The sequence below is a fragment of the Hippopotamus amphibius genome, chromosome 3, assembly GCF_030028045.1.
Source record: "Hippopotamus amphibius kiboko isolate mHipAmp2 chromosome 3, mHipAmp2.hap2, whole genome shotgun sequence".
Taxonomy (NCBI): domain Eukaryota; kingdom Metazoa; phylum Chordata; class Mammalia; order Artiodactyla; family Hippopotamidae; genus Hippopotamus; species Hippopotamus amphibius.
The window spans coordinates 160009655-160031694 of NC_080188.1; the positions used below are offsets into that span (position 1 = coordinate 160009655).

The following is a 22040-nucleotide window of genomic DNA, read 5'->3' on the forward strand; positions in this document are numbered from 1 at the left end:
TCCAAAGCCAGTAGAGTAAGAAATGAATTTAATTCCTGAGTAGGTGGGGAAATAATACTGGTCGATTTTAGCCTACTCTGGGGTGGAGGAAGGACGGCTGATGGCAGGTAGGTCCCCTTAAAACTAGAAACTCAAAAAGGCAAGTACTGAACTTGGAGTAAAGAAATCTGGATACAAATCCCATCTCTGCCTCCAGCTTGCTTGAGGTCACCAATAAATTGTTTAAATTACCTGGGCCTCAATTATCTCATCTGTAAAGTGGAAATTAAAATACTCTATCTACCTGCCTTAAATGCAGGATGCATTTTCCGGGTAAAACAAAGTGGCTAAGTTTAGTGGGCTAAAACAAAGGCTGTCTTGAAGCCTCCTTGGCCCCCTGGACTAGTTCCTCCAAGGAAAAAAAAACATTGGGTCTTTTTCTAATCCAGACCACTCTATACTCCAAAATCTAAGACGTACCAGTGATCTTTACTAAGAATTTAATATGTATGAGGAATCATTTAAAGGTCCCCAAAGACAACTGTCCATTCCAATATCCAACGAGCCATCTGCATCAAGGTTATGACCATGACAATTGCTTCATGAGACCCCTGAAAGTCTATAAGGGTTTTCAAAACCAAGCCTGGGGCTGGGGAGCTTCAAAGACCTGGATGTGGGGTACAGCAAATAAACAGAGCATGCAACTATTTTTACATGACAGCTAAAAACAAGGCTAGGCAATTTTATTTTTTGCCCTTTAGAGTTTAGAAGTAGTCAGCGCCTTGCAGCAGAAATCTCATTTACCAAATTTTACCCTGGAGCACCTTTCCAAGACAGACCCAGAATCCAGAGGACAATGGAGTCAAGCAGAATGATGACCCTTTTTTTTGCACAACCTTTAAGAATCAAGATCTGTATAAATTTTGTCAACATAGCAAGGATAGCAAATCAGTTCTTTTTTATCTCATTCTAGAAGTTCTGGACTTTAATAAAAGATAGTGGTGTTTTCATCCACCCCAATGCCATCAGCTTGAAAAGAGGCTCACTGTGGTTGAGCTGCAGGGAATCCTACTGATGTTGACAGGAGACAACAGCCCAGACTCTCCAGGGGTCTTTGACATCTTCCCCAAATGGGCCATTTGTGAAAGTGCTCACTGCCATTTGCTTGTGTGAACCGTGGATTAGAATTTTTTAAAGTCTCTTTTGGAGTCAGGCTCTACTTCAGCTCAAAACAAAGCTGGAATTGAATTCTGCAGCTTTTCAAGAGGAGCAGAAAGTATATTTTTCAACAGAGGAGAAAGCAGTTGTGCATGCAAATATCAGCAAGGGCGCTGAACCACCCCCCCTTCAATTCTATCCATCCACCACCATCACCACCACCACGACCTACACTCTGGGACCAATGATAAGAGCGAGTTAGCAGGGCAGATATCCCAGACCCTGCCTGGCAGGGCTCAGGGCCCTGGTCCATCAGTTGACATGGCACAAAAAATTAAAAGAAAGATCCCTGGACTTCAGAGCATTCCCCCAGGCACAGGCTAGCCCCTCACTCTAGCCCTGATTCTCTTTTCAAGAATGTGGCTCTTAAGGGAGTTGGCTCTCAGCTGGCTGAGTGAAGGGCACAGGAAGGTGAGTGGGTGTTGGACTGGGAAATGGACAGGCAGTGTGAAATCCTCCATTACACCTCTACCAGGACGGGCAGACTCTACCTATTCTGAAGGAAGGAAATAAGTTCTTTCCTAAACTTCACCTCCATGTTGTTCTTTCTGGACTCTAGACACTTTATAATAGGAAGCATACTGAGCCAGATGAAAGAACATCATTCACTCACATATTAATTCTAAACATAACTACTATGTAAATACCATCACACTGCTAAGTATCACAGATACTAAGATAAGAAAAGGCACAGACTCTGGCCTCAAAGAGCAGGTACTCTAGTAGGGAAGACTGAAAAGTAAGTAAAAAAACCATGATACAGTAAACTAAATTCTATAACAGATGAGTACAGAATGCTATGGCCACAACTGTCCAGAGAAGGCATATCTAACCCAGGCTGGGCTGTCAGGGAGGGTTTCCCACAGGAGGCGACACTAGAGCAAACTTTTAAAAGATGAGAAGGAGCTAGTTGAACTCACGAAGGAAAAGGGACATTCCACACAAAAGGAACAACACCTATGAAGGCAGAAAAATCATAAAATAGGGTAATATGTCAATGAAGAGTAAGACCTTCTAAATAGCTAGATGAATGGGACATGGCCTGTGGAGGGGAGGAGGACGTAGGCAGAGGCCTGAAGTGATGCTAAAGATGTCTTCAAGGGTCAAACTGGGAAGAACTTAGGTGGTAAGAACCTAGATGGCAAGTTAAGGAATTTGAACTTCAACCTAAAACTGGAAGGAGTTTAAATACGGCGGGGGCATTTTAGGAAAGAATTGCAACGTGGATAGTGGACTAAAAAAAGTGGGGGAGGGTTTTAACAGATAGAAGACCATGAAGAATCCCAGGCAAGACACCATGAGCACCTGGACCAGTGCTGCAGACTGAGCCAGGCAACAAGGGGAGACTTGAGAACAGCTGCAGAGGTTGAGTCAATGGCTGTAGAGGGAGAGAAGAGGCAATCCAGGTGGCCTCTGGGTCCCTTGTTTGGGTGACTGGAGTAACAGCCAAGTAATGAGATTAAAAATGCAGAAGTAAGTCAAACTAAAAAGACAAGTATATGACATCACTTATATGTAGAATCTAAAAAAATTATACAAATGAACTTATTTACAAAACAGAAACAGACTCACAGACATAGAAAACAAATTTATGGTTACCAAATGGGAAAGGGAGGGAGGAATTAGGAGTATGGGATTAACAGATACACACTACTATATACAAAATAGATAAACAAGGATTTACTGTATAGCACACGGAACTATATTCAATATCTTGTAATAACCTATAATGGAAAAGTACCTGAAAAAGAGAGTGTGTGTGTGTGTGTGTGTGTATCTGAATCACTTTGCTATACACTTGAAACTTACACAGTATTGCAGATAAACTATACTTCAATAAGAATTTTAGGAAAACACAGAGGAGAGGCAAATGGGTTTGGTGGAAGATAAGTGTACCATTTGGACCAACGAAGTCCCTCAGAGCAGAGCAATCAGGAAATCATTCCTGGAAAAAGTCAATTTCCGATTGTCCAAATGGCCAACTGGGAGAGAAGAACCCAATGAGAATCCAGCTCAAGATGATCTTACTTAAGGGAAGCCACATTGTCATGTTCCACAAGGAAAATAAGGCAGCTGAGAGACCTTCTGCCTTTGAGGAAGTCTTTCCCTGATACCACCCTACCCCCAGCAGAACTGCCCACTCCCTCCTGCGCACCCCCACTTGCCTTAGGCAAACTTCTACTAGATCATTGATTAGGCTTTGTTGTTCTTATTTGCTTACCTGTCTGGCCATCCCCCAAACAGACCATAAGGAGCAGGGGATCTTCTTAGATGTTTCCCTAAGGTCAGCATCTAGCATAAGGCTAAACACCCCAAATACACTCAGGAAGTGTGTATGCTGAATAAATGTGGATGAAGAACAAATTGTTTTCTCTTACTGTCCTACTTCTATCCGGGTTTCCAGTAGACAGTCCAAAAACATAAGTAGCCCATTTTATAAATTCTTTTAAGTTTCAGGAGGTATTTCTGTGCCCACCCTTCCAATTATATCCCATTTGGGAATTCAACAGTGAACTGAGCTCAAATGAAGAAACCCCTAGCTCAGGGTTCTTCCAGCTCTGCCATAAACATCACCACAAGGCAGGCAGAGGCAGGGCTGGGGATGCCATGGGAAAATCAAAAGCACCATATGATCAGGAAAAATCAGAGGGGGCGAGCAGGAGGGCAAGAGGAAGCATGGAAGGAAAAGAAGGACAGAAGGAGGGGAATGCAGTTTGAATCTAGCAAGCAGCTAGAAAGGATTTACTGGGTCCTTTCTCCATTCTCAGTGAGGGCAACCACTCTCTCTCTTGCTTGAGCCCACACTGGCTACTGGTTTCAACCAGGGTGGGTCCCCTACTAAGCTGCTTTGGTCCACACATCCCTGTATCCTCCCTAGGCCAGAAGAGATGGTTCTTGGATGAGCTGGAATTCCAGTTCCTCCCAGGGTAAGTCCAGAGATACTAGAAAAGACAGACCTACAGGCCCCTCCCTGGGAAACCACACTAAGTCACTTGGAACAGAAGTTGCAGAGGACTCAGAGTATCCTTGCCCTGGTGAGGGGGCTCTGAGGCCAAGCTTGTCCTAATCTGAAGAGGAGCTGGGGCCATAAGCCAGCATCCAGCAGAGAACAACAGACACAGGGGACCACCAGGTCAACGTGGACACTGCCTCGGTGTTCTCAAGTCTTCCTTCCCAGATCTTTTCTCCATCGATGTACAAATAACCAAAAACCTAGGATGGCTTCCTCAAGCAGAAGTCACTAAATCATCACCTTTCAGTTAGCCTAAGGGCAGAGAGAGGAAATGTTAATACTGGAGGGGAAGGGGGCCTGTGGCTTCTATCCATTACTCTCTTTCTCCCCCGAGAGCACCCAACATATACCCCACGTGAAGACGCGTGGAGAAGGGTCAGCAGTTACAACAGCTGGCCGCAGCCTTTGGCTCTAAATATTCTAAATCTTCGGCCTTTAAAAATCTCCTCTGGAGTTCTACATTCCTTTTGTTGTCCACTCTTGGTTCAATTTTAACTCTAAATTTGGAAGTAAATACATGGATCTTTGAAAATGAATTCTCTCCCTTAATGTGAGATGATTCAGTGAGGTAAGAGAGAAAACAAGAGGGGTGACTCATTCTCGGGTGAACAATTGGAGAGAAAACTCTGTACCCTATACTCTAATTCTTCTCTACCCACTTACCCAAGGCTCCTGGCTTAGAAGGGCAGATGGGACAGAGAAAAACACCCTGCAGCCTACTCCCAATTATCCACAATAACAGAAAAGCAAGAGATAAGGAACAAGCATCACTGACTCTCATTTCAACCAAGAATTAATTCCCACCTACTCTCGCCTTCAGCCTTTACACGCGCGCGCGTGCACACACACACACACACACCGCAGAGCTGTTACCAAACAGCAAACCTAGCTTGCCTTTCATCCCCTGCTCCATGCCATCTGTGGGTACTTTTTATCAGAGAGCAAGAGAAGTAGCCAAAAGATGAACAGGCAAGAGGAGATGAGGAAGTCAGGGGTCTGGATAATTCATGGACAGGGTCATGAGAACTGATACACCAGATAAAAGAGGGGGCTCAGGGAGCATCCCCAGGGCCCGTCACATGTGCTCCCAGCTCAGGGACAAAGGGGAGTTACTCAGAATCAGAGGCTAAAATAGTCTATTGTCAATGATCCCATGTGTTCTCCACTTTGTGGGTTATTTATGGGAAAATGTTAGGCACTAACTGGCTTCTCGAATCACTGTTAGGATGCACTCACCCCACTCCCAAGCCCCAAAGTTATGCACAACAGGATCAGAGAAAACAAAGTCATTTTAAAGACAATCTGAGCACAACTGACTTTAAAAAGACTAATCTAATGGTGGGAAAACAATTCGAATCGCTATGCCAAAGTGCAATTATCTGGGGGTTTTTGATTATCCACCCTTCCACTCCATCTCAAAAGTGAATTCTACACAAGCCTGGGTCAGTAAGACTCTTAAGACTCTCCATGCTAATTGAGGCGCTGTACTGAAAGCCCAGCTGCACCTGCTGGAATCTCACAATGTGAGAACACTTCCAAGGAGAAATGTCAAGTCAGGAGAATAATCCAGCCATATGGTTGTGTATTTTCCATCTAGATTGGACCCTTGCAGCCAGAACTGCAGTTTATAGACTTACAACAATCAAGGTCTGGAGAATTACCATGCTCTTCCATTATCTACAGGCTAATATAAAATTTGACCTTATCCTAAATAGACCACCAAATCAAAATGGGTCAGGGGCACAGTGACATGACAAGTGTGAGGGTTTAAACATATCTGCCATAGCATTTGGAGTGGACAGGCTTATAAGGTCATGTCTTGGAGGAAACATTAAGCATGTCCCACTCTCCGCATTCCTATATTGAGGGCTAAAGGGTGTGTACGTGTATGTGTGTGCGTGTGTGTTTTAAATTTTTAGGAATCAAGCCATGCATTACTCCTATTTATTTCACTGACAAAGAGAATTAATATTTGGTTCCCTTGGCTAACAGGGAATAGGGTGTGTGTGCATGTATGTGTATGTGTACCAAAACTCTTATCAGCAAGGGAAATGCAACAGTGAGGCAGGATAAATGAAGCGGAGCTTTTTATTCCTGGAAAATAAACCTCAGTGAGTCCCACTGCATCACTCTGATTTATCTCTTCGTTTGGGTTTCATGAGACTGCCATGTGGACACCTAGGTGGCATGCAGGGAGCTTTCTCAGTTGACTGTATTTCCTACAAAATAATCCCTTCACCTGCAAATGTGATGATAAGAAACCATTTTGACTCAACTACACCCCTAGCTCACCTTTTTCAGAGAAAACTTGCAAAAATAAGTGTCAAAATATCAGATTACCTTTAAAACACTATATTTATGAGTTTACCCAGTTAAAAAAGCACATAGCTTTTCAAGATGATGGCAAGATGACACTCATGATGAGTGAGCCTACTGCCATGGAAGAGCTACTGCACTGAGAAATCTTCCAGCTGGAACCTAGAAACCAGGGAATCACAAATCTGCAGGAGAAAAGGAGATTGCAGGAGGCTGAGACAAGTTGAGTGACTTTATTTACATCTGCTCTGGTCTTGAACCCCAAAGGCAGGCTGTGATTGATTTATTGAGCTATAGATAGTTAAAGAAAAAACAGGATGCACTGGTATACATGGCATTGTGCTCTGAACTCTGTAAATATGAGCTTCCAAACATGGTAGGATTTTAAATACCCTCAGAGGACACAGCCCCTGAAGGAGCAGCCACAGAATGTTTTCTATTTCTTCCTATCTTGCCATTTAACAATCACGATGCTGTCCCATCAAGGATAACATGCCCCAGTTTGACTGTCCCTTGAACTGCACTCTTATCTCTCTGCTGCATCTCAGAAAACTGCAAGGAGCAGGGTTCTCAGGTAGAGCCAGAAAATCAGCCACAGAGCCAGGAAACACTGCAGCATGAAAGAGCTCCTGGCCTCTTGGTTATCTTGAGGGGGAAGGAAAAGAGTGCTATGACACCTCCTCATCCCAAACCTCTGGGAATGACAGCTTTTGTATATCCTGATGAGCTGGACCTCTTCGGGAGTATAGTTGTTCTAGAAATCCTTAGCCATCTCCTCTCCTAGGTCCCCAGTGCTCCTCAAAGAATACATGCATGTGATACGGCTGAGGTGCGTGCTGAAATCTTATGGTCCCAGAGCTGATTAAATGACCCATACGGAATGTTACTGAAGACTCTGGCCTCATTAATGCCATTTTCCAATGAATTAACCAGCCACAGACTTAATCAACCACAGAGGTAGAGATGTACTAAAATCTACTTTAGCACTCTTAAAATGCTAGAACTCAGTCAAATTTAAAGAAGTTTATACCAAAATAAGATGAGTATGACCATGAACTGCCTCATTTGGGTGACTGACATCTGTCACGTGAAAACCCGCAGAGATTCTGACATTACCAGAGGTGCCCAATTACCTTCCTCTGTCTACTTGGAAAGGTTTGGAAAGGGTTAATCTACAAAGGTATGAAATTGATTCAAATGTTTTCCTAATCAAAGCTTTTTTCTCACTTTCTTTTCCCTCAATACATTCCAGAACGATACAATGCTTTACCCAACACAAATTAAAGTTTAAATCTTGATCTTGGTGCAGAGATTGCCTTGGCAACCTCAAATTCTCTGTAAGGAGAGTCACACTATAGGCAAAAAAAAAAAAAAAAGGCAAAAAAGTATTTGTACAAATCAGAATTACAAACCTTTACATGAATCATCCTCAATTGGCTGTTTGAAAGCTGTTATGTCACTGAAAGTGCAAAGAAATAAAACCACTTTATCCTGTTCATTTCGAATTGGAGCAATTTTCACAAAGAACCACACAGGTGTCCCTGAAAGAAATACCAAAAGGTTGGTCAGTAATTTGCATTCTCATTTGAGGGGCTATGGAAGTAAAGACTTGGGAATGAATACGTACAAATACTAATTCATTTTTAGAATGGTTTCATCCTTTTGGGTGCTGGGGTTTTACACCATTAATTTTTTTTCTTGCTGGAATAAAAACTTTCATAGTAACTACTCCGTTGGGTTTTTTCCTGTTCAAATAATTTTGCAAGTACAGATATTTAACCCTTGTAAAATGATTAGAAAATGGGTTGAAAATCCCTCCTGATCTTATGGAAGTAACTAAAGTACAAAAACCTAAAGACTACCCTAGACCATGTAGTGAACAAGTAAAGAGTAGGGACCAGTTTGCGTACTGCCAACCATGGCCAACAGACCGTGAAACTCAAATTTCCATTGCTAAAGCCCCCCAGTGCCAAAATTCACTTTGGGAATCTATCAATTTGGCTCAAATGCCCAATCGACCATGGGCTAGAAACTGTTTCTAAGTCTCTCTCCCCAGAATAAAAAATCCCAAAGGTCCAATACAATGGCAAGGCTCCTCCTAAAAGAGAGGTTTCCAGGTGGGTTTGGGCTGTGATTAGTTAGTGCTTAGGAAGCTCAATGAATGTTTCAACTTCCAATCCTTGCTCCTGCACTACACTGGGCAATAAATGAGCTCTTCCAAAGCACTGCCCTAAACCACAGAAGGAGAAAGTGGGCAGGGCTCATCTGACTGACTTCTCAGAGAGGTCACCCACTCAGGTATCTATGGACAAATACCCGCACAAAGTCAGTCTCTGGCTTCCCAAAAAAGGAAGGAAGAAAGGAAGAAAGAAAGAATGAACAAAGAAAAGAAAAGAAAAGAAAAGAAAAGAAAAGAAAAGAAAAGAAAAGAAAAGAAAAGAAAAGAAAAGAAAAGAGAAAAGAAAAGAAAAGAAAAGAAAAGAAAAAAGAAAAGAAAAGAAAAGAAAAGAAAAGAAAAGAAAAGAAAAGAAAAACAAATGTTTTCTATCTATTGAGGGCATCACAGCAAGATGCACCAATCTCTTCTGTGATGTGAAATTAAACGGGACACGAAGCAATGGCATGTTCACTCCACCTACTTCTTGTAACTCAGTTCCCAAAACAGCAGCTGGCACAGCATCTGGCATATAAGAACTTAATAACTATTTGTTGAATTTGTATAACTGGGATAATGCTTTACATACTATTTTATAACCATTTTCAAACTAAAATACAGTAAATATTTCTCCATGTTGTTAAGTATTAGAGAAGTTTTCTATGCACCAGGAGCTGTGTTCAGCATTTTACATATATTATTTTATTTTAGGAGGTAGCAAGCAAACAACTCACTGAATCTTGGAGACAGAAATAGATCCCCAAAAGGTCACCTGGGTCTCTCTGCCTGCAATCACATCAAACTCTATACTATGCGACATGGACAGACAGACATCTCTGATTAACATTAGGGTTAACCAATTTAACTTAACAATAACAGGCCATATATCTGGCTATAGCACTTATTCATATGTAAATATGAGTAACCCTACAATGTACAGTCAAACAGGCAACAAACGGATCAGATAAGAATACGTTCTCCTTAAATCTTGACTATATGTTCATCTGCAGTTAATTTTAAACTTCTATTTTTCCTTCCCTTTTTAGCTGCCAGTCTCTGGGTGCTCTTAGAAGACAAATACATTATAATGTCCCCCTAAGAAAAATGTGTTCTGAAAGAAAAAGCTACCTTACAAATCACACAGAGCATTCCAAAATCAAAAAGAATATGGTCTCTAAATTATCCACTGTTTTTGGAAGATGTGTTCTTTCCAGTCTCCTCCTCAGAACCTGTGGGATTTTAAACCACTTTCAATTAAGCAACAGAAAACTCAAAAGAAAGCATCACCCCAGTTGAGCCTATGTACCCACAGCTCTCAGTTGTATGTTAGCTGGTAAGACAAAAACAAAAACAAAAAACAAAAAAAAAACCTTTCCTTTTTGCTCTAAAGAAAACTAAGCAATGTTCTTGCAGCTGGGTAGATGAGAAAGCACTCCTAATTTATCAAACTAGCAATAAATCAGAAGAGAGGACCCCCACTCATGTTGTCTAACACCAGAAGCCTCATCCTGCTGGAATCCCCAAAGCCGTCCCTTCACAGCTGCCGCCTACGGGCCACCCACTGCACTCTACAAGCTCAGCCTGATGCCTGCGAATCTGTCCCCAGTGGGACTGTGCCATCTAATCTTTACGGCTACTAGAACTGATGCCACTAACCCACATCTGCCAGGTCACAAGAGTCTCTGTACTCATCCTATTGGGAGGCCTTTCTCACTTTACCATGGTTCAATCTCCTCATCAACCCTCCCCCATTTCGACAGGTCAATCTGTTTAAAGCTGTGTGCTTCTCTCCACCGAACTGTGCCCACTGCATCCTTCCAGAGATGTTCCCTGCCTAAACATATGCTACTCTGATCATTCCTTTTCAATATCTAAATATGTTTCTTGGCCCAAAATTTATACAGTCAGTATGTATTACTTTAAGGGTTCCTCTCCAGCTGATCACTTGGGCTTGTTGAGGGTAGGAATCTCCTTTTCCCCTACCTGGTGTTTCCTTGTGGAGGGACATCTTTCAGTGTAACACTCCAGGTGTTTTCCCTGGGTTGGCAATTTGAGGGACAAGTATTGGACACGTGTAGCCTGGCCACTTTTCCTCCTCTGCTTTCTTAGAGATTCGTGTGCATTCTGCTCTGCTTCCCCATTCTATAAATCTTAGGGGAGAAGTCAAAGGGCGGGGAGATGGCTGGTAGGAGGAGAAGACTGTGGTTCTCTGGTGTTACTTGTGTTGGATGGGTGAGTCTGTCTGATTCTACGACTCACTTCTAGAAACTCACCTGCCCACAGATATAAACTACATTCTCTAGGATCTGCTTTACTAGTCATAAAGGTAATATTTTAACCTTCATTTGCCTGATTCCTATATCTCTCTCAATTGCTTCTGACTACAGGCAGGGAAAGAAAGTGCTATGTATTGGCCCCCCTCAGACCTTAACACTTGAAGACTATTTCTTTAAATAGTTCATAATGCACTCCAAAGGCAGGAGACCTGATCTACTTCCTCTGTCTGATGGTCTTTTTTTTTTTAAATAACCCAGTTTTTTATTAATTTTTTTTATTTTGGGCTGTGTTGGGTCTTCATTGCTGTGTGCGGGCTTTCTCTAGTTGCGGCGAGCAGAGGCTACTCTTTCGTTGCAGTGCACAGGCTTCTCACTGCAGTGGCTTCTCTTGTGAAGCATGGGCTCTAGGTGCAAGGGCTTCAGTAGTTGCAGCATGTGGGCTCAGTAGTTGTGGCTCACAGGCTCTAGAGTGCAGGCTAAGTAGTTGTGGTGCATGGGCTTAGTTCCTCCATGCTATGTGGGATCTTCCAGGACCAGGGATCGAACCCCATGTCCCCTGCATTGGCAGGCAGGTTCTTAACCACTGTGCCACCCCCGGTGGCCTTGCACTCCTATTCCAATGACATCCAATGCAGTGTTACCCATGGGGGTCACATGAGGCCATTACACTGCTCAACTCCAGGAGGCACCAGCCTGCAGCTGTGAAACTCAACAAGCTCTAGGAATGCTTGCTGAGTTTCAAAGAAATAAAATCTATTTCCAGTGTCTTCACAGTTACTTAGACCTGCCTCTCTCCCAAATTATCATACCCAAACAATCTAGGAAAGAAGAATGGGTTCAAATTTTCATTTCTGAAATTCTTCCAAAAAAGAATACAAGTCCCTCCTAGGTAGCATAGACCAGGCATTTCAACCTTTTGCTTCTTAAGAGCGAAGCACTTTTAACTAATGAAACATTACTCAAAGTCTCAATACATGAAACAATTCCTTCAAGCAAGCAAGAACCATTCAGAGCCCAGAGCCCCACCCACCCAGTTTCTCGTACACCCCTCTGGAGGTACCCAGGGATATTCAGGACCCCTTTGGCTCCATTCAGATGAAGACCTGCCCAGGGGCAGAGGCCTGAGCAGTTGGCCTCCAGGGACCTCTCCTAGAGCCCAGATTCTGCATCAGGATCTATTCCATCAAGATACAAGAGAGAAAATGAATGCACAAATATTCACACACGCACACACACAATCAGGAAGAGGTTAAAATTCTGCCTCCTCACCCAAGTGGCTACCATGGGAAAACCAAGAAAAGCAAGTACTTAATGTCCTGTTTCTGAGAAAAGAACAAAGGGTCAAAGACAAACTTTCTATTAAAGGAAGATCAATACACAAATCCAGGAGAAACGCATCCTACTGATGGCAAAGGCTGCAGCTCTCTCCTGGCTGAGGCTGCCCCGTAGAAGGGCAGTTCCAGGTCAGGCTCCTCCTCTTGGTCACTCTGTGATGGTCATCCCTTATGTAGCTCCCTTGGGTTATGCAGTAATGAATCTGACAACATAACCTGGCTATGGAGTTCCTCAACCACAACAGTCAGATAACAAAACAGCAAGGCTGGGACTGCCCTGGTGGTGCAGTGGTTAAGAATCTGCCTGCCAATGCAGGGGACATGGGTTCAATCCCTGGTCTGGAAAGATCCCACATGTCATGGAGCAACTAAGCCCATGCACCATAACTACTGAGCCCACGCGCCACAATTATTGAAGCCCACATGCCTAGAGCCTATGCTTTGCAACAAGAGAAGACACCACAATGAGAAGCCCGCGCACCACAAGAGTAACCCCCACTCACCGCAACTAGAGACAGCCCACATGTAGCAACGAAGACCCAATGCAGCAAAAGGCAAGGCTCAGGTGTATGGGAGAATTTAGACCTCCATCAGTCTTCCTCCTACCCTGGACCTCCTCCCAGGTACTTTCTATAGCCAGGCATCCAGGCCACATTCAACAGCAACAGAATCGACCGAGCCACTCTGACTGGCTCTTGGGAAGGGCTGCCTGTGCTGGGCCATTCGGATGGGTCCAGAAACTAGACTAGGGAATGGTAGTCTGCCCCAGGAAACAGACCAATAGGATTTGGGTCAACCTTATTGAGATAAATGACAAGTATAGAGAGGATGAGACAGCATGAGTGGGAAGTAGTGGCCACTGGCTGTTAGAACATCTGACTTGGAATCCCAAGCTCTGGGTCTGAGCCCTATCTCTTCATTTATTTTGTGCCTTGGTCATGTCACTTTCTCTCAGAATTAGTTTCGTTATTTGCAAATTGAGGATAATAGACCTACTTTAGATTAAGTGAAAATGTATGATGATACATAGAAATTTAAAACTATTACTTTCCTTTCTTCCTTTTAAATTCTTCACCTAAAAGGTTGAAATGCTCAAGCTAAACTTACAGGGGTGTTTGTATGACTTTAAAAAAGAATGTATCTTATTAGGCCCTTTAATAAAACTCCAAAGCTGCCTCCACCTGTTCATAAGGAGAAGGGCCAGTCTCAACCATAACAAGGGAAAAGCTAGAAAATTCAATGCTTAAGTCTCCATGTAATTTAAGTTTGATTGAAGAGCAAAAAACAAAACCTTAATAAATGGAGAGAGTTACATTGTCTGTAGATGAGAAAATTCAATTCTGAAAGATGTCAAACCTCCCCTTCTAATACATAAATTTAATACAATTTCAATCAGCATCTCAATTGTTCCTTTATTCATTGGTTTTTCTCAGAGCTTGATGAATTGACATTCAATTCAAATAGAAAAATAAAGGTAGAAGAACAGCCAAGAAATTTGTGAAATTTCTGAAGAGAAAACTAATGACAGGGACTACCTACTATAGTAATTAGGAGCCATTGGCAATGACCCTAAAAAAAACAACAATGAAAACAATCTCATTTATTGAGTGCTCACAATGGGGCCAAACCCTGACACATCATGGTTTACTTTTCACTCTGTGAGGTGGAATTGCTACTGTGACATTACCCCCATTTTAAATGTGGACAACCCAAGTGGGAAAGCATTTTAACCAAACTCACATAGCTAATAAGTTACAAAAGGATTCCCAGAAAAAGAGGAGAGACACAAACACATGAATGTGTGAGAATTTAGCATATTTTTCTTTTTTTTTTTTGGCCGCCACGTTCTGACCAGGGATCAAACACATGCCCCCTGCAGTGGAAGTGCAGAGCCCTAATCACAGGACCACCAGGGAATTCCCGAGAATTTAGCATATTTAAAAACAGCATTTCAAATTGCAAAGAAAGAGCTGGATGCTAATAAATAGTGCTATAAAAGTACCAGAAGGAAAAATGGAAGAATATTTTTACTGTTTAGGTAAAGAGAAGAGCTTCTTAAGTCCTACATTAAGCTCAGAACCATAAAGGAAAAGATTAACAAACATGTTTACTTATATATGGTACTTAAAAAGCCTTTAATTAAAGAGAAAAAAATTTAATAGGCAAAATAGTTTTCAATATGTGTATGATTTAGGATCAATATCCATTACATGTAAGCAGCTTCTAGTACTAAATAAGTAAAAGACAATCTGTTGGTAAAATAAGCAAAAGATGATTGTTTTCCTATTAGAGTTGTCTTCACAACTAGATTGTCACCTCCTCAAAGGCAGAGTCAATTTCTTATATGTGGATCTCTTTGGCTCAAACCCACAGGCCTGCAGTAGATAATCAATATGGACTTGGCGGGCAGCTTCTCCTTGCTCTAAGCTGCCTTTCCCTGGGCTTTTCTGCTGGAGAAGCTGATTCACAGCTCCCGAATCGGGGCCACCAGCCACACCATGAGCTGCGGATTCAGTCACATGCTGGGGAGTGTTATCCAGAGGGTGGACTGCTATCACTTAGGGCTGATACTTCTTAACTTTCTTGTTTGAAAAATGGAAAAACTAGCTGGCCAGCAAGTGACCACCTAAATATTTGCTGAATGAGTTCATGAATGATGACCATCATTGATGTAAGAAAATGACCCAGCGTACTGAGAATGAGCTAAGTAACAACACAAAATATATAACAATACCAAAATGCCCAGGTTTACTGGTAGACTGGCCGATAGATAGAAAGAAACCTCTCAAGTGAGCCAGTCTCCAAAATAGGTAACAGTATTCCATACACTCATTCCAAAGCACACTATGAAGCCTTTCTGCTAATTACTCCCAACTCCCCGAAAGGTAAAATAAACATGATTTATTTACCTTTTGGGTAAAATAAATATGAATTTTAATATCAATAGGAGATCCTTTTTACAAAGTTGTCCTTGCTAAATACTAAAGAATGGGAGGGGGGGAATCAAAATAATTTATTAAGAGTTTACAGGGACTTCCCTGGTGGTCCAGTGGGTAAGAATCCACACTCACAATGCAGGGGGCCTGGGTTTCATCCCTGGTTGGGGAACTAAATCTCGCATGCATGCCACAACTAAGAGTTTGATTGCTACAACTAAGAGTCCATATGCCACAACTAAGAAGCCTGCATGCTGCAACTAAAGAGCCCGTATGCCACAATGAAGATGCTGCATGCCACAACTAAGACCCAGCACATAAATAAACAGATATTTTTTTAAAAAGAGTTCATAAAGAAAATCAATAAGAAAATCACAAGAATTAAACAGAACATACGGGCAAAGAATCTGAACAATTAACATAAAAAAGCAATTTTAAATGCAAAAAAAAATACTTCAGTCTCACTAGCATTAAAAATACTCATTAAACAAAAAGTATGTAATTGTAGGGAATCTGATCATTTACAAGTAATATTATTCAACGCTGGAGCAGTTCAGTGAGTCAGACACTCACAGCCTGCAAGTGAACTTGGAAACGGGTTCAATTCTGGAACACTGTTTGGCAAAATGTCTCAGGAACCTTGGTTCACATTCTTTGACACAGTAATTTTCAACTTCTAGGAAGTATTTCAGAATGTCAGCTAATATCTGTGCATGAAGATCTTCACCTCAGCATTGTGTTTAATCAAGAAAATTACAGCCTCATAAATATCCAACAATAAAGGAAGTATTAATAAAATTCCTTCTAAATTATATTTATGGGGAATTTTAATGGTAAGGATATTTTTATGATAAAAGATTAAATACATGTAAGATTTCAAATTGCATACATGTCAAATTCTCAATTATGTAACATCTACAAAACAAAACACCAAAAAGTTAATAGGATAGTAGTAGCATTTCTCCGAGTCTTTGAGTCTTTAGGGTGATTAATTTTCTTCTTTAAGCCTTCATATGTGTCCTCCATAGTAAAAATGCATTAATTTAAAAATCAGAGAAAAAATTAACATTCCTTTAAATGACATTTCACATTTTAAAATCTCAAAGGTGTGACTTTTTCCTCATGGGACTCTTCACTGCTTTCAAATGCTGAAAGTTTCAACCTATTGAACTACAAATTGTGAAAGCAGCAGCAAACTCCGCCTCCTCCTTCCTCTCCTCCCATCCATCTCTGTTCAGTCTGCTCCTCCCGGGCCAATGCTGGTCAGTTCAGCCCCACAGGGCTTGCTCCTTGGCTCCGAAACCCTCACTCTGAATCACATACTCTTCGGTCACTCATCTGTTTCTTGGTAACTATCAAGTTCCTTTCAAAGTCACTCAGCAAACACTGTAGAGCATCTCCTCTGGGCCAGACTGTGTGCTAGATACTTGCCTGTCAGCAAGTCCCTAAATTCAGCCTCCTCCCACTTCCCTGGACACCTCTCCATCACAGCTGCCTCTTCCCCACCCCTCCCCCAGCAGGCCACAACCATCTTGTCGCCACAGTGATTCCTAACAGGTCCCCCACCTCCGGTCTCCTATGTTGCATTCCTCTGCACTCTCTAATGGAGTCATCTTTCTGAAATGGAAATCTGATTATTACACACTTAACCCTGCTTAAAACCCCTCAACACCTCTCACGCTACTCTCTGTCCCCATCACCTCTGCTCTTAAGACAAATTCTAAACTCTTTAACGTGGCTGTGTGATCGACCCTTCCCAATGTCTCCAGCTTCACTGGTGACCCCTCATTTATTTATAGATTTATTTAAACACCACGATTTCGGGTGGAAAGACTGCCTTCTGTGTCAGTCACTGTGCTGGGTGCAGGGGGTCCAGCCATGTAGAGACGCACCCTGTCGGCACGGAAGTCAGCTTTCACTGTAGCTGCTTTCTGTCCTTGTTACTCAGAGTGAGATACTTGGACCAGCAGCACTGACATTATCTAGAGCAGAAAATCATGCCCTTCTTCAGACCTACTAAATAGAAATATATATATTTTGGGACTCCCCTGGTGGCACAGTGGTTAAGAATCCTCCTGCCAATGCAGGAGACACGAGTTCAAGCCCTGGTCCGGGAAGATTCCACATGCCGCGGAGTGACTAAGCCCAGGCGCCTCAAGTACTGAGCCTGAACTCTAGAGCCCAAGAGCCACAACTATTGAGACTGTGTGCCACAACTACTGAACCCTGCATGCCTAGAGCCTGTGCTCCACAACAAGAGAAGCCACCACAATGAGAAGCCCGCACACCACAATGAAGAGTAGCCCCCGCTTGCTGCAACTAGAGAAAGCCCACTCGCAGCAACAAAGACCCAACACAGCCAATAAATTAATTAATTTAAAAAATTAAAGAAATATATATATATTTTGATTTGCAGGTGATTTTATATATCCTGTCAAAGTCTGAGGAGCCCTGCTTTGTGTCTCTTCAAACTTCAGTGCTCACTCTCCCCTGCTGCCCTCTCCACATGCCTTTTATCAGCCTGGGATACTCCTTGCCCTTCTCTCTGCCCATCTCCCCACTATCCTTCAGTTTCTGTATGCATTTCCTGCCTGCTACCCAGGAAGACTTCTTTCCCTGACCTGCTAAGTTAGGGTGAAGGGACAGCCCCCACGTGGTGTCACCATCAAAACGCTTAGAGCTCTATCCTATGGATGCTGTCCCCGCCCCCTGCAAACGCTGTAGAGCAGAGGCTGGGCCTGTCTTTTCGTAACAGCATTCCTCGGAGCAAGCCTAGTGTCTGACACAATACAGGCAGCCCTCACTTTATTGCACTTCACAGACACTGCATTTGTTTTTCTTTTCTTTACAAATTGAAGGTTTGTGGCAACCCTGCGTAGAGCAAGTCTGTCAGCATCATTCCTCCAACAGCATTTGCTCACTTCATGTCTCTGTGTCCCATTTTGGTAATTCTCACAGTATTTCAAACCTCCTACCAACAAAAAGATTACAACTCACTGAAGGCTCAGAGGACAGTTAGCATTTTTAGCAATAAATTAATTAATTTTAATTAAGGTACATACATTTTGTTACACATAATGCTATTGCACAGTTAATAGACTACAGTATAGTATAAACATAACTTTTATATGTACTGGGAAACAAAAAAATTTGTGGAACCAAACCCACAGTATCTCTGGTGTATGCCTGCAGTTGGTCAATAAAAAGCTATTTTAAAAAAGCATAGAATTTGGTGCAACTGGAAAATTCCCAGGCTTAGAAAATAATGTAAAGTTTCTAAATTTGTCAGGAGAGTGTGGGATATGGAGGAGTTGGGGGCCGTGCACAGGTTCCTAGGAAGAAACCAACACTATCTGCATCCACTTCTGCTTCATGGTTTACGTACAGGCTTAGCCTTGGACGAAACCCCTGCCAGCCCACTGGACAGCCTCATGTAAATGAGAAAGAGAAGTTCCTCCTTCAGCACAGATGCAACTCGAGGCCAGGGTGCACTGAGGACCTAGCAAGCAAACTGGTTTCTGGTTGCCCCCAACGCAGGGTATAGCCTACACCACCATACATGGTGGCCCTGCCTTGTTCCCCCACTAAAACCAACCCAGTCTGGAAAAAACGGCCATGGAGCAAGCACTAGAAACCAGGTCCTGGCTCTGTGTGACCTCAGGTGAGGAATTTACCTTGTTATACAATGGAGATAAGTAACATCAGCCATGACCACTTCATACAGCTTAGCAAATCAACACTTTTAAATAGAGTGGAGTCATACCTTCCACGGAGTGTATTTTCTAAAATCAAAGGGTGAGGTAAAAGTTGCATATGACCACAATTACTCTTGAGAATGCCTCCACATCACCGATGAAGCAGAGTCTGTACCCAGGCTGGCTTGCCACTCTGGAGACTGGCACGTGTCTCTCTCAGTAAGCCCACCACAACCTCCAGGGAGGGAAGAGATGCTGATTCTTTGCTAAAAACACGAGTTGAACTGACCATCTTCTGTGCATAGGCCACATCTACCTAAAGCACAGAACCGGAAGTAGCGGAAGCGGCTCGGGGTGATGAGATCCTCGCAATACAAGGCCGTCAGCCCCGGAGGCAGCTGAGGGAGCAGCAGAGTCCCCTCTCCCATTTCATACTCACTCCGGGGTACGTGCTCACTGAAGAGATCAGAGCAAGTGGACCCACCAATTCAGTTTTAATTATGTTTCCCTCTCTCTCCCTTTTATGGCCCACATGTATAGTTGACTTTGAGCAAGTTAAATGCAGAGTCTAACAAAGCTTGAAAACTCTTGCAGCAAAATATAAATGCAAGGCATTATTTTTGTGATACACCTACCTGATTACTATTCTGTGAGGTGGGGAAATCCGTGCTGTTTAGGACACAAAGCTCCCAGTGTGGGAAACCTTTAACGCACTCCCTTAGCTCGGGGACACAGGCAGAGCCCCTCCTCCCATGGGAAGGCACTGCTCCAGGGAAGAGCTGCTGCTCTGAGTTGTGTTCCCTGTAGAGGAAGGGCTGGCATGGAGCCATTCACAGTCTTTCACCTTATTCCTCTTGGGCCTTTTTGGCAAAATGTCTCAGGGTAGGAATGAGGGTAGGCAGCAGGGTAGGAACTAGTATCTACCAGCCTAGAGAGGGAAATGGAGCAAGGCAGCAACTCCAGCGTGAACGCGCAGGACCAGCCCTCTCAGAGCTGCTGATGCCCAGAGCTAATGTCTCAGCCCAGCATCTGCACGGGCCACCAAGCAGAGTCCTCTCAGTTGCCTGCTCCAGCACGCCAGACCGAAAAAAATCCCAGCTCCTTCCAGATAAAAGCTGCATGTGCCCTTTGCTTTCCAGAGCAAAACATATCATCCTGAACGCCACCCAAAAAGCACATGTCCTCATGCGCCACCTGGGCCACTCTGGAAATGTTCTATGGAACCAATGACCTACGTAGTTCAGTTCTACATATAAAGAAGACGATTCTTTACAAACCAAATAGCGTTTTTTTAAAATAGAAACAAAGCACTCTTCAACTCCTCCAGAGCCCTGCTACAGCCATGTCTCCATACAACCCACTTTTCATACTTCTAATATAATTAATCTCCACTCAATAGGAAACCGCTAAGAGAGAAGCAAGTTTTATACTTGTGGATGGCTATTGACCTAGCTTCTTCATTAATAAACTTTTAGAAGTGATTATAGACAAAACAAATACAAATTAACACTATGCCTATCAATACCGTCTCTGACAGAAAACTCGGGTCACCAGGGAAACAAATTTTATTCAGAAACTCTTAATTGGGCATCTACTGGTGTTACCTGCTGTGCTAAGTGCTGTAAGGAGATAGATACAAAGGTGAACTGGACAGATTCTAACCCATCTCTTCCCTTCCCCCAAGAAGCCTTAAAGTCTACATGTGCCTTAGGCCAGCAACTCATCATAAGAAAAGAAATAGGAAAAACACTAACTCCGGGCAGAAAAGAGATCAAGAAGTCTTCACTGGTTAGTGACAGGCACAAACCTCCTGTGCAGAACTGTACTTCATCAGTCCATACCTTTTAGCCCAACATACACAGTGGCTTCAAGGAACAATATTTAGCAGATGGGAGAAAAGAAAACCCAAGAGAACAACAGAGAAAGAGGAGATAGTTTACTCTTCCAAGCACATCAAAGTATGGTTCAGAATGGTCAGAATACTCACTGTTCTTCTTGTACATCAAAATTTCAAAGGAATTCATCTCATAGTTCTCAAATGTTTGCCGCACCTTTTCAATGGTGTCTTTATCCGTCAGCTCCCCGTACATAAAACTGCAAATCGACCAAAGAGCCTAAGTTAGACGAACAAGTATTTATTATTCTACAAGCACCTGTTAAATACCTGCTCCATACTCAGCACTGTGCTATGCACTGTGGAACACACACACACACGCAATGAAAACATTTGTTCGATCAAAAATGATTTACTGATTGAACTGGGATCAAGACTCCATCGCTGTCCCCCCAAAACTAACAGTCTAAGGAGAGAGACACACTAGAAAACAGTAGATCAGAAAACAGGAGATTAGAGAACAGTATGACCACCACATAAGGAATCGCAACACGAAGAACAGGCACAGAGCACTACCTAAGTGGTCAGAGAAAGCTTCCCAGAGGCAAGGACAAATGAGATCTACAGAGCAGGTAGACATTAGCTGAGAAAAGGAGGAAAAAGAACATTCTGGACAAAAGATGAGCAGGTGCAAGGGCACAGAGGTGAGAGGGAGGTTAATTCTGGAACCTGAATACGGTTCACGGTTCAGTATGCCTGGAACGTGGACAATGAAGGGAAATTTTGCAGCAGATAATACGGAGAGGTAAGCAGAGACCAGATCATGGAAGAGATCATGGAATTACAGGCCAGGTGAAGTAATTTAAACTTTATTCCAAAAGCAATGAGGGGAGGGCCAGGAAAAAGAGTTACACAATCGGATCTGCATTTTAGAAATACAACTCTGAGAGACTTGCTGAGAAGGATGGCAGAATAAATTTGGACCACAGATTTTTCCTTTTCTAACTCCCAACAAAATAAACAAAAGAAGAGGGGGGAAAAAATCACAAAAAGTCACCAACCAAACAAGAAAAAGGGTGCAATTTGAAGCTCTAAACATCAAGACATATTGTAGCTAAGAAAAGAAGATTCAGCAAACAGAAGATTTAGCCACTGTCTGCGCAGCTCTTTTTCCTCCCCCACCACTAAAAAAGAAAAAAAGAGCAATTCTACAAAATTCTACAAATTCTTTCTAATACATCTCCACACTCCTCACATTTGGAGAAGAGCAAACTAACAGGGTAA

The 22040-nt window shown here is 42.7% G+C and overlaps 1 protein-coding gene across 2 annotated transcripts in view; it reads right to left on the minus strand.

Moving 5' to 3' along the window:
• KCNH1 (potassium voltage-gated channel subfamily H member 1) overlaps positions 1-22040 on the minus strand; it is a 411257-nt gene that overhangs the window by 362197 nt on the left and 27020 nt on the right. For both annotated transcript variants that reach the window (XM_057728018.1, XM_057728017.1), the window contains exons 3-4: positions 20910-21016; positions 7939-8067 (exon numbers count right to left, since the gene is read on the minus strand). In XM_057728018.1, the coding sequence (XP_057584001.1) occupies positions 7939-8067; positions 20910-21016 (236 nt within the window). The remainder of the gene's footprint in view (positions 1-7938; positions 8068-20909; positions 21017-22040) is intronic.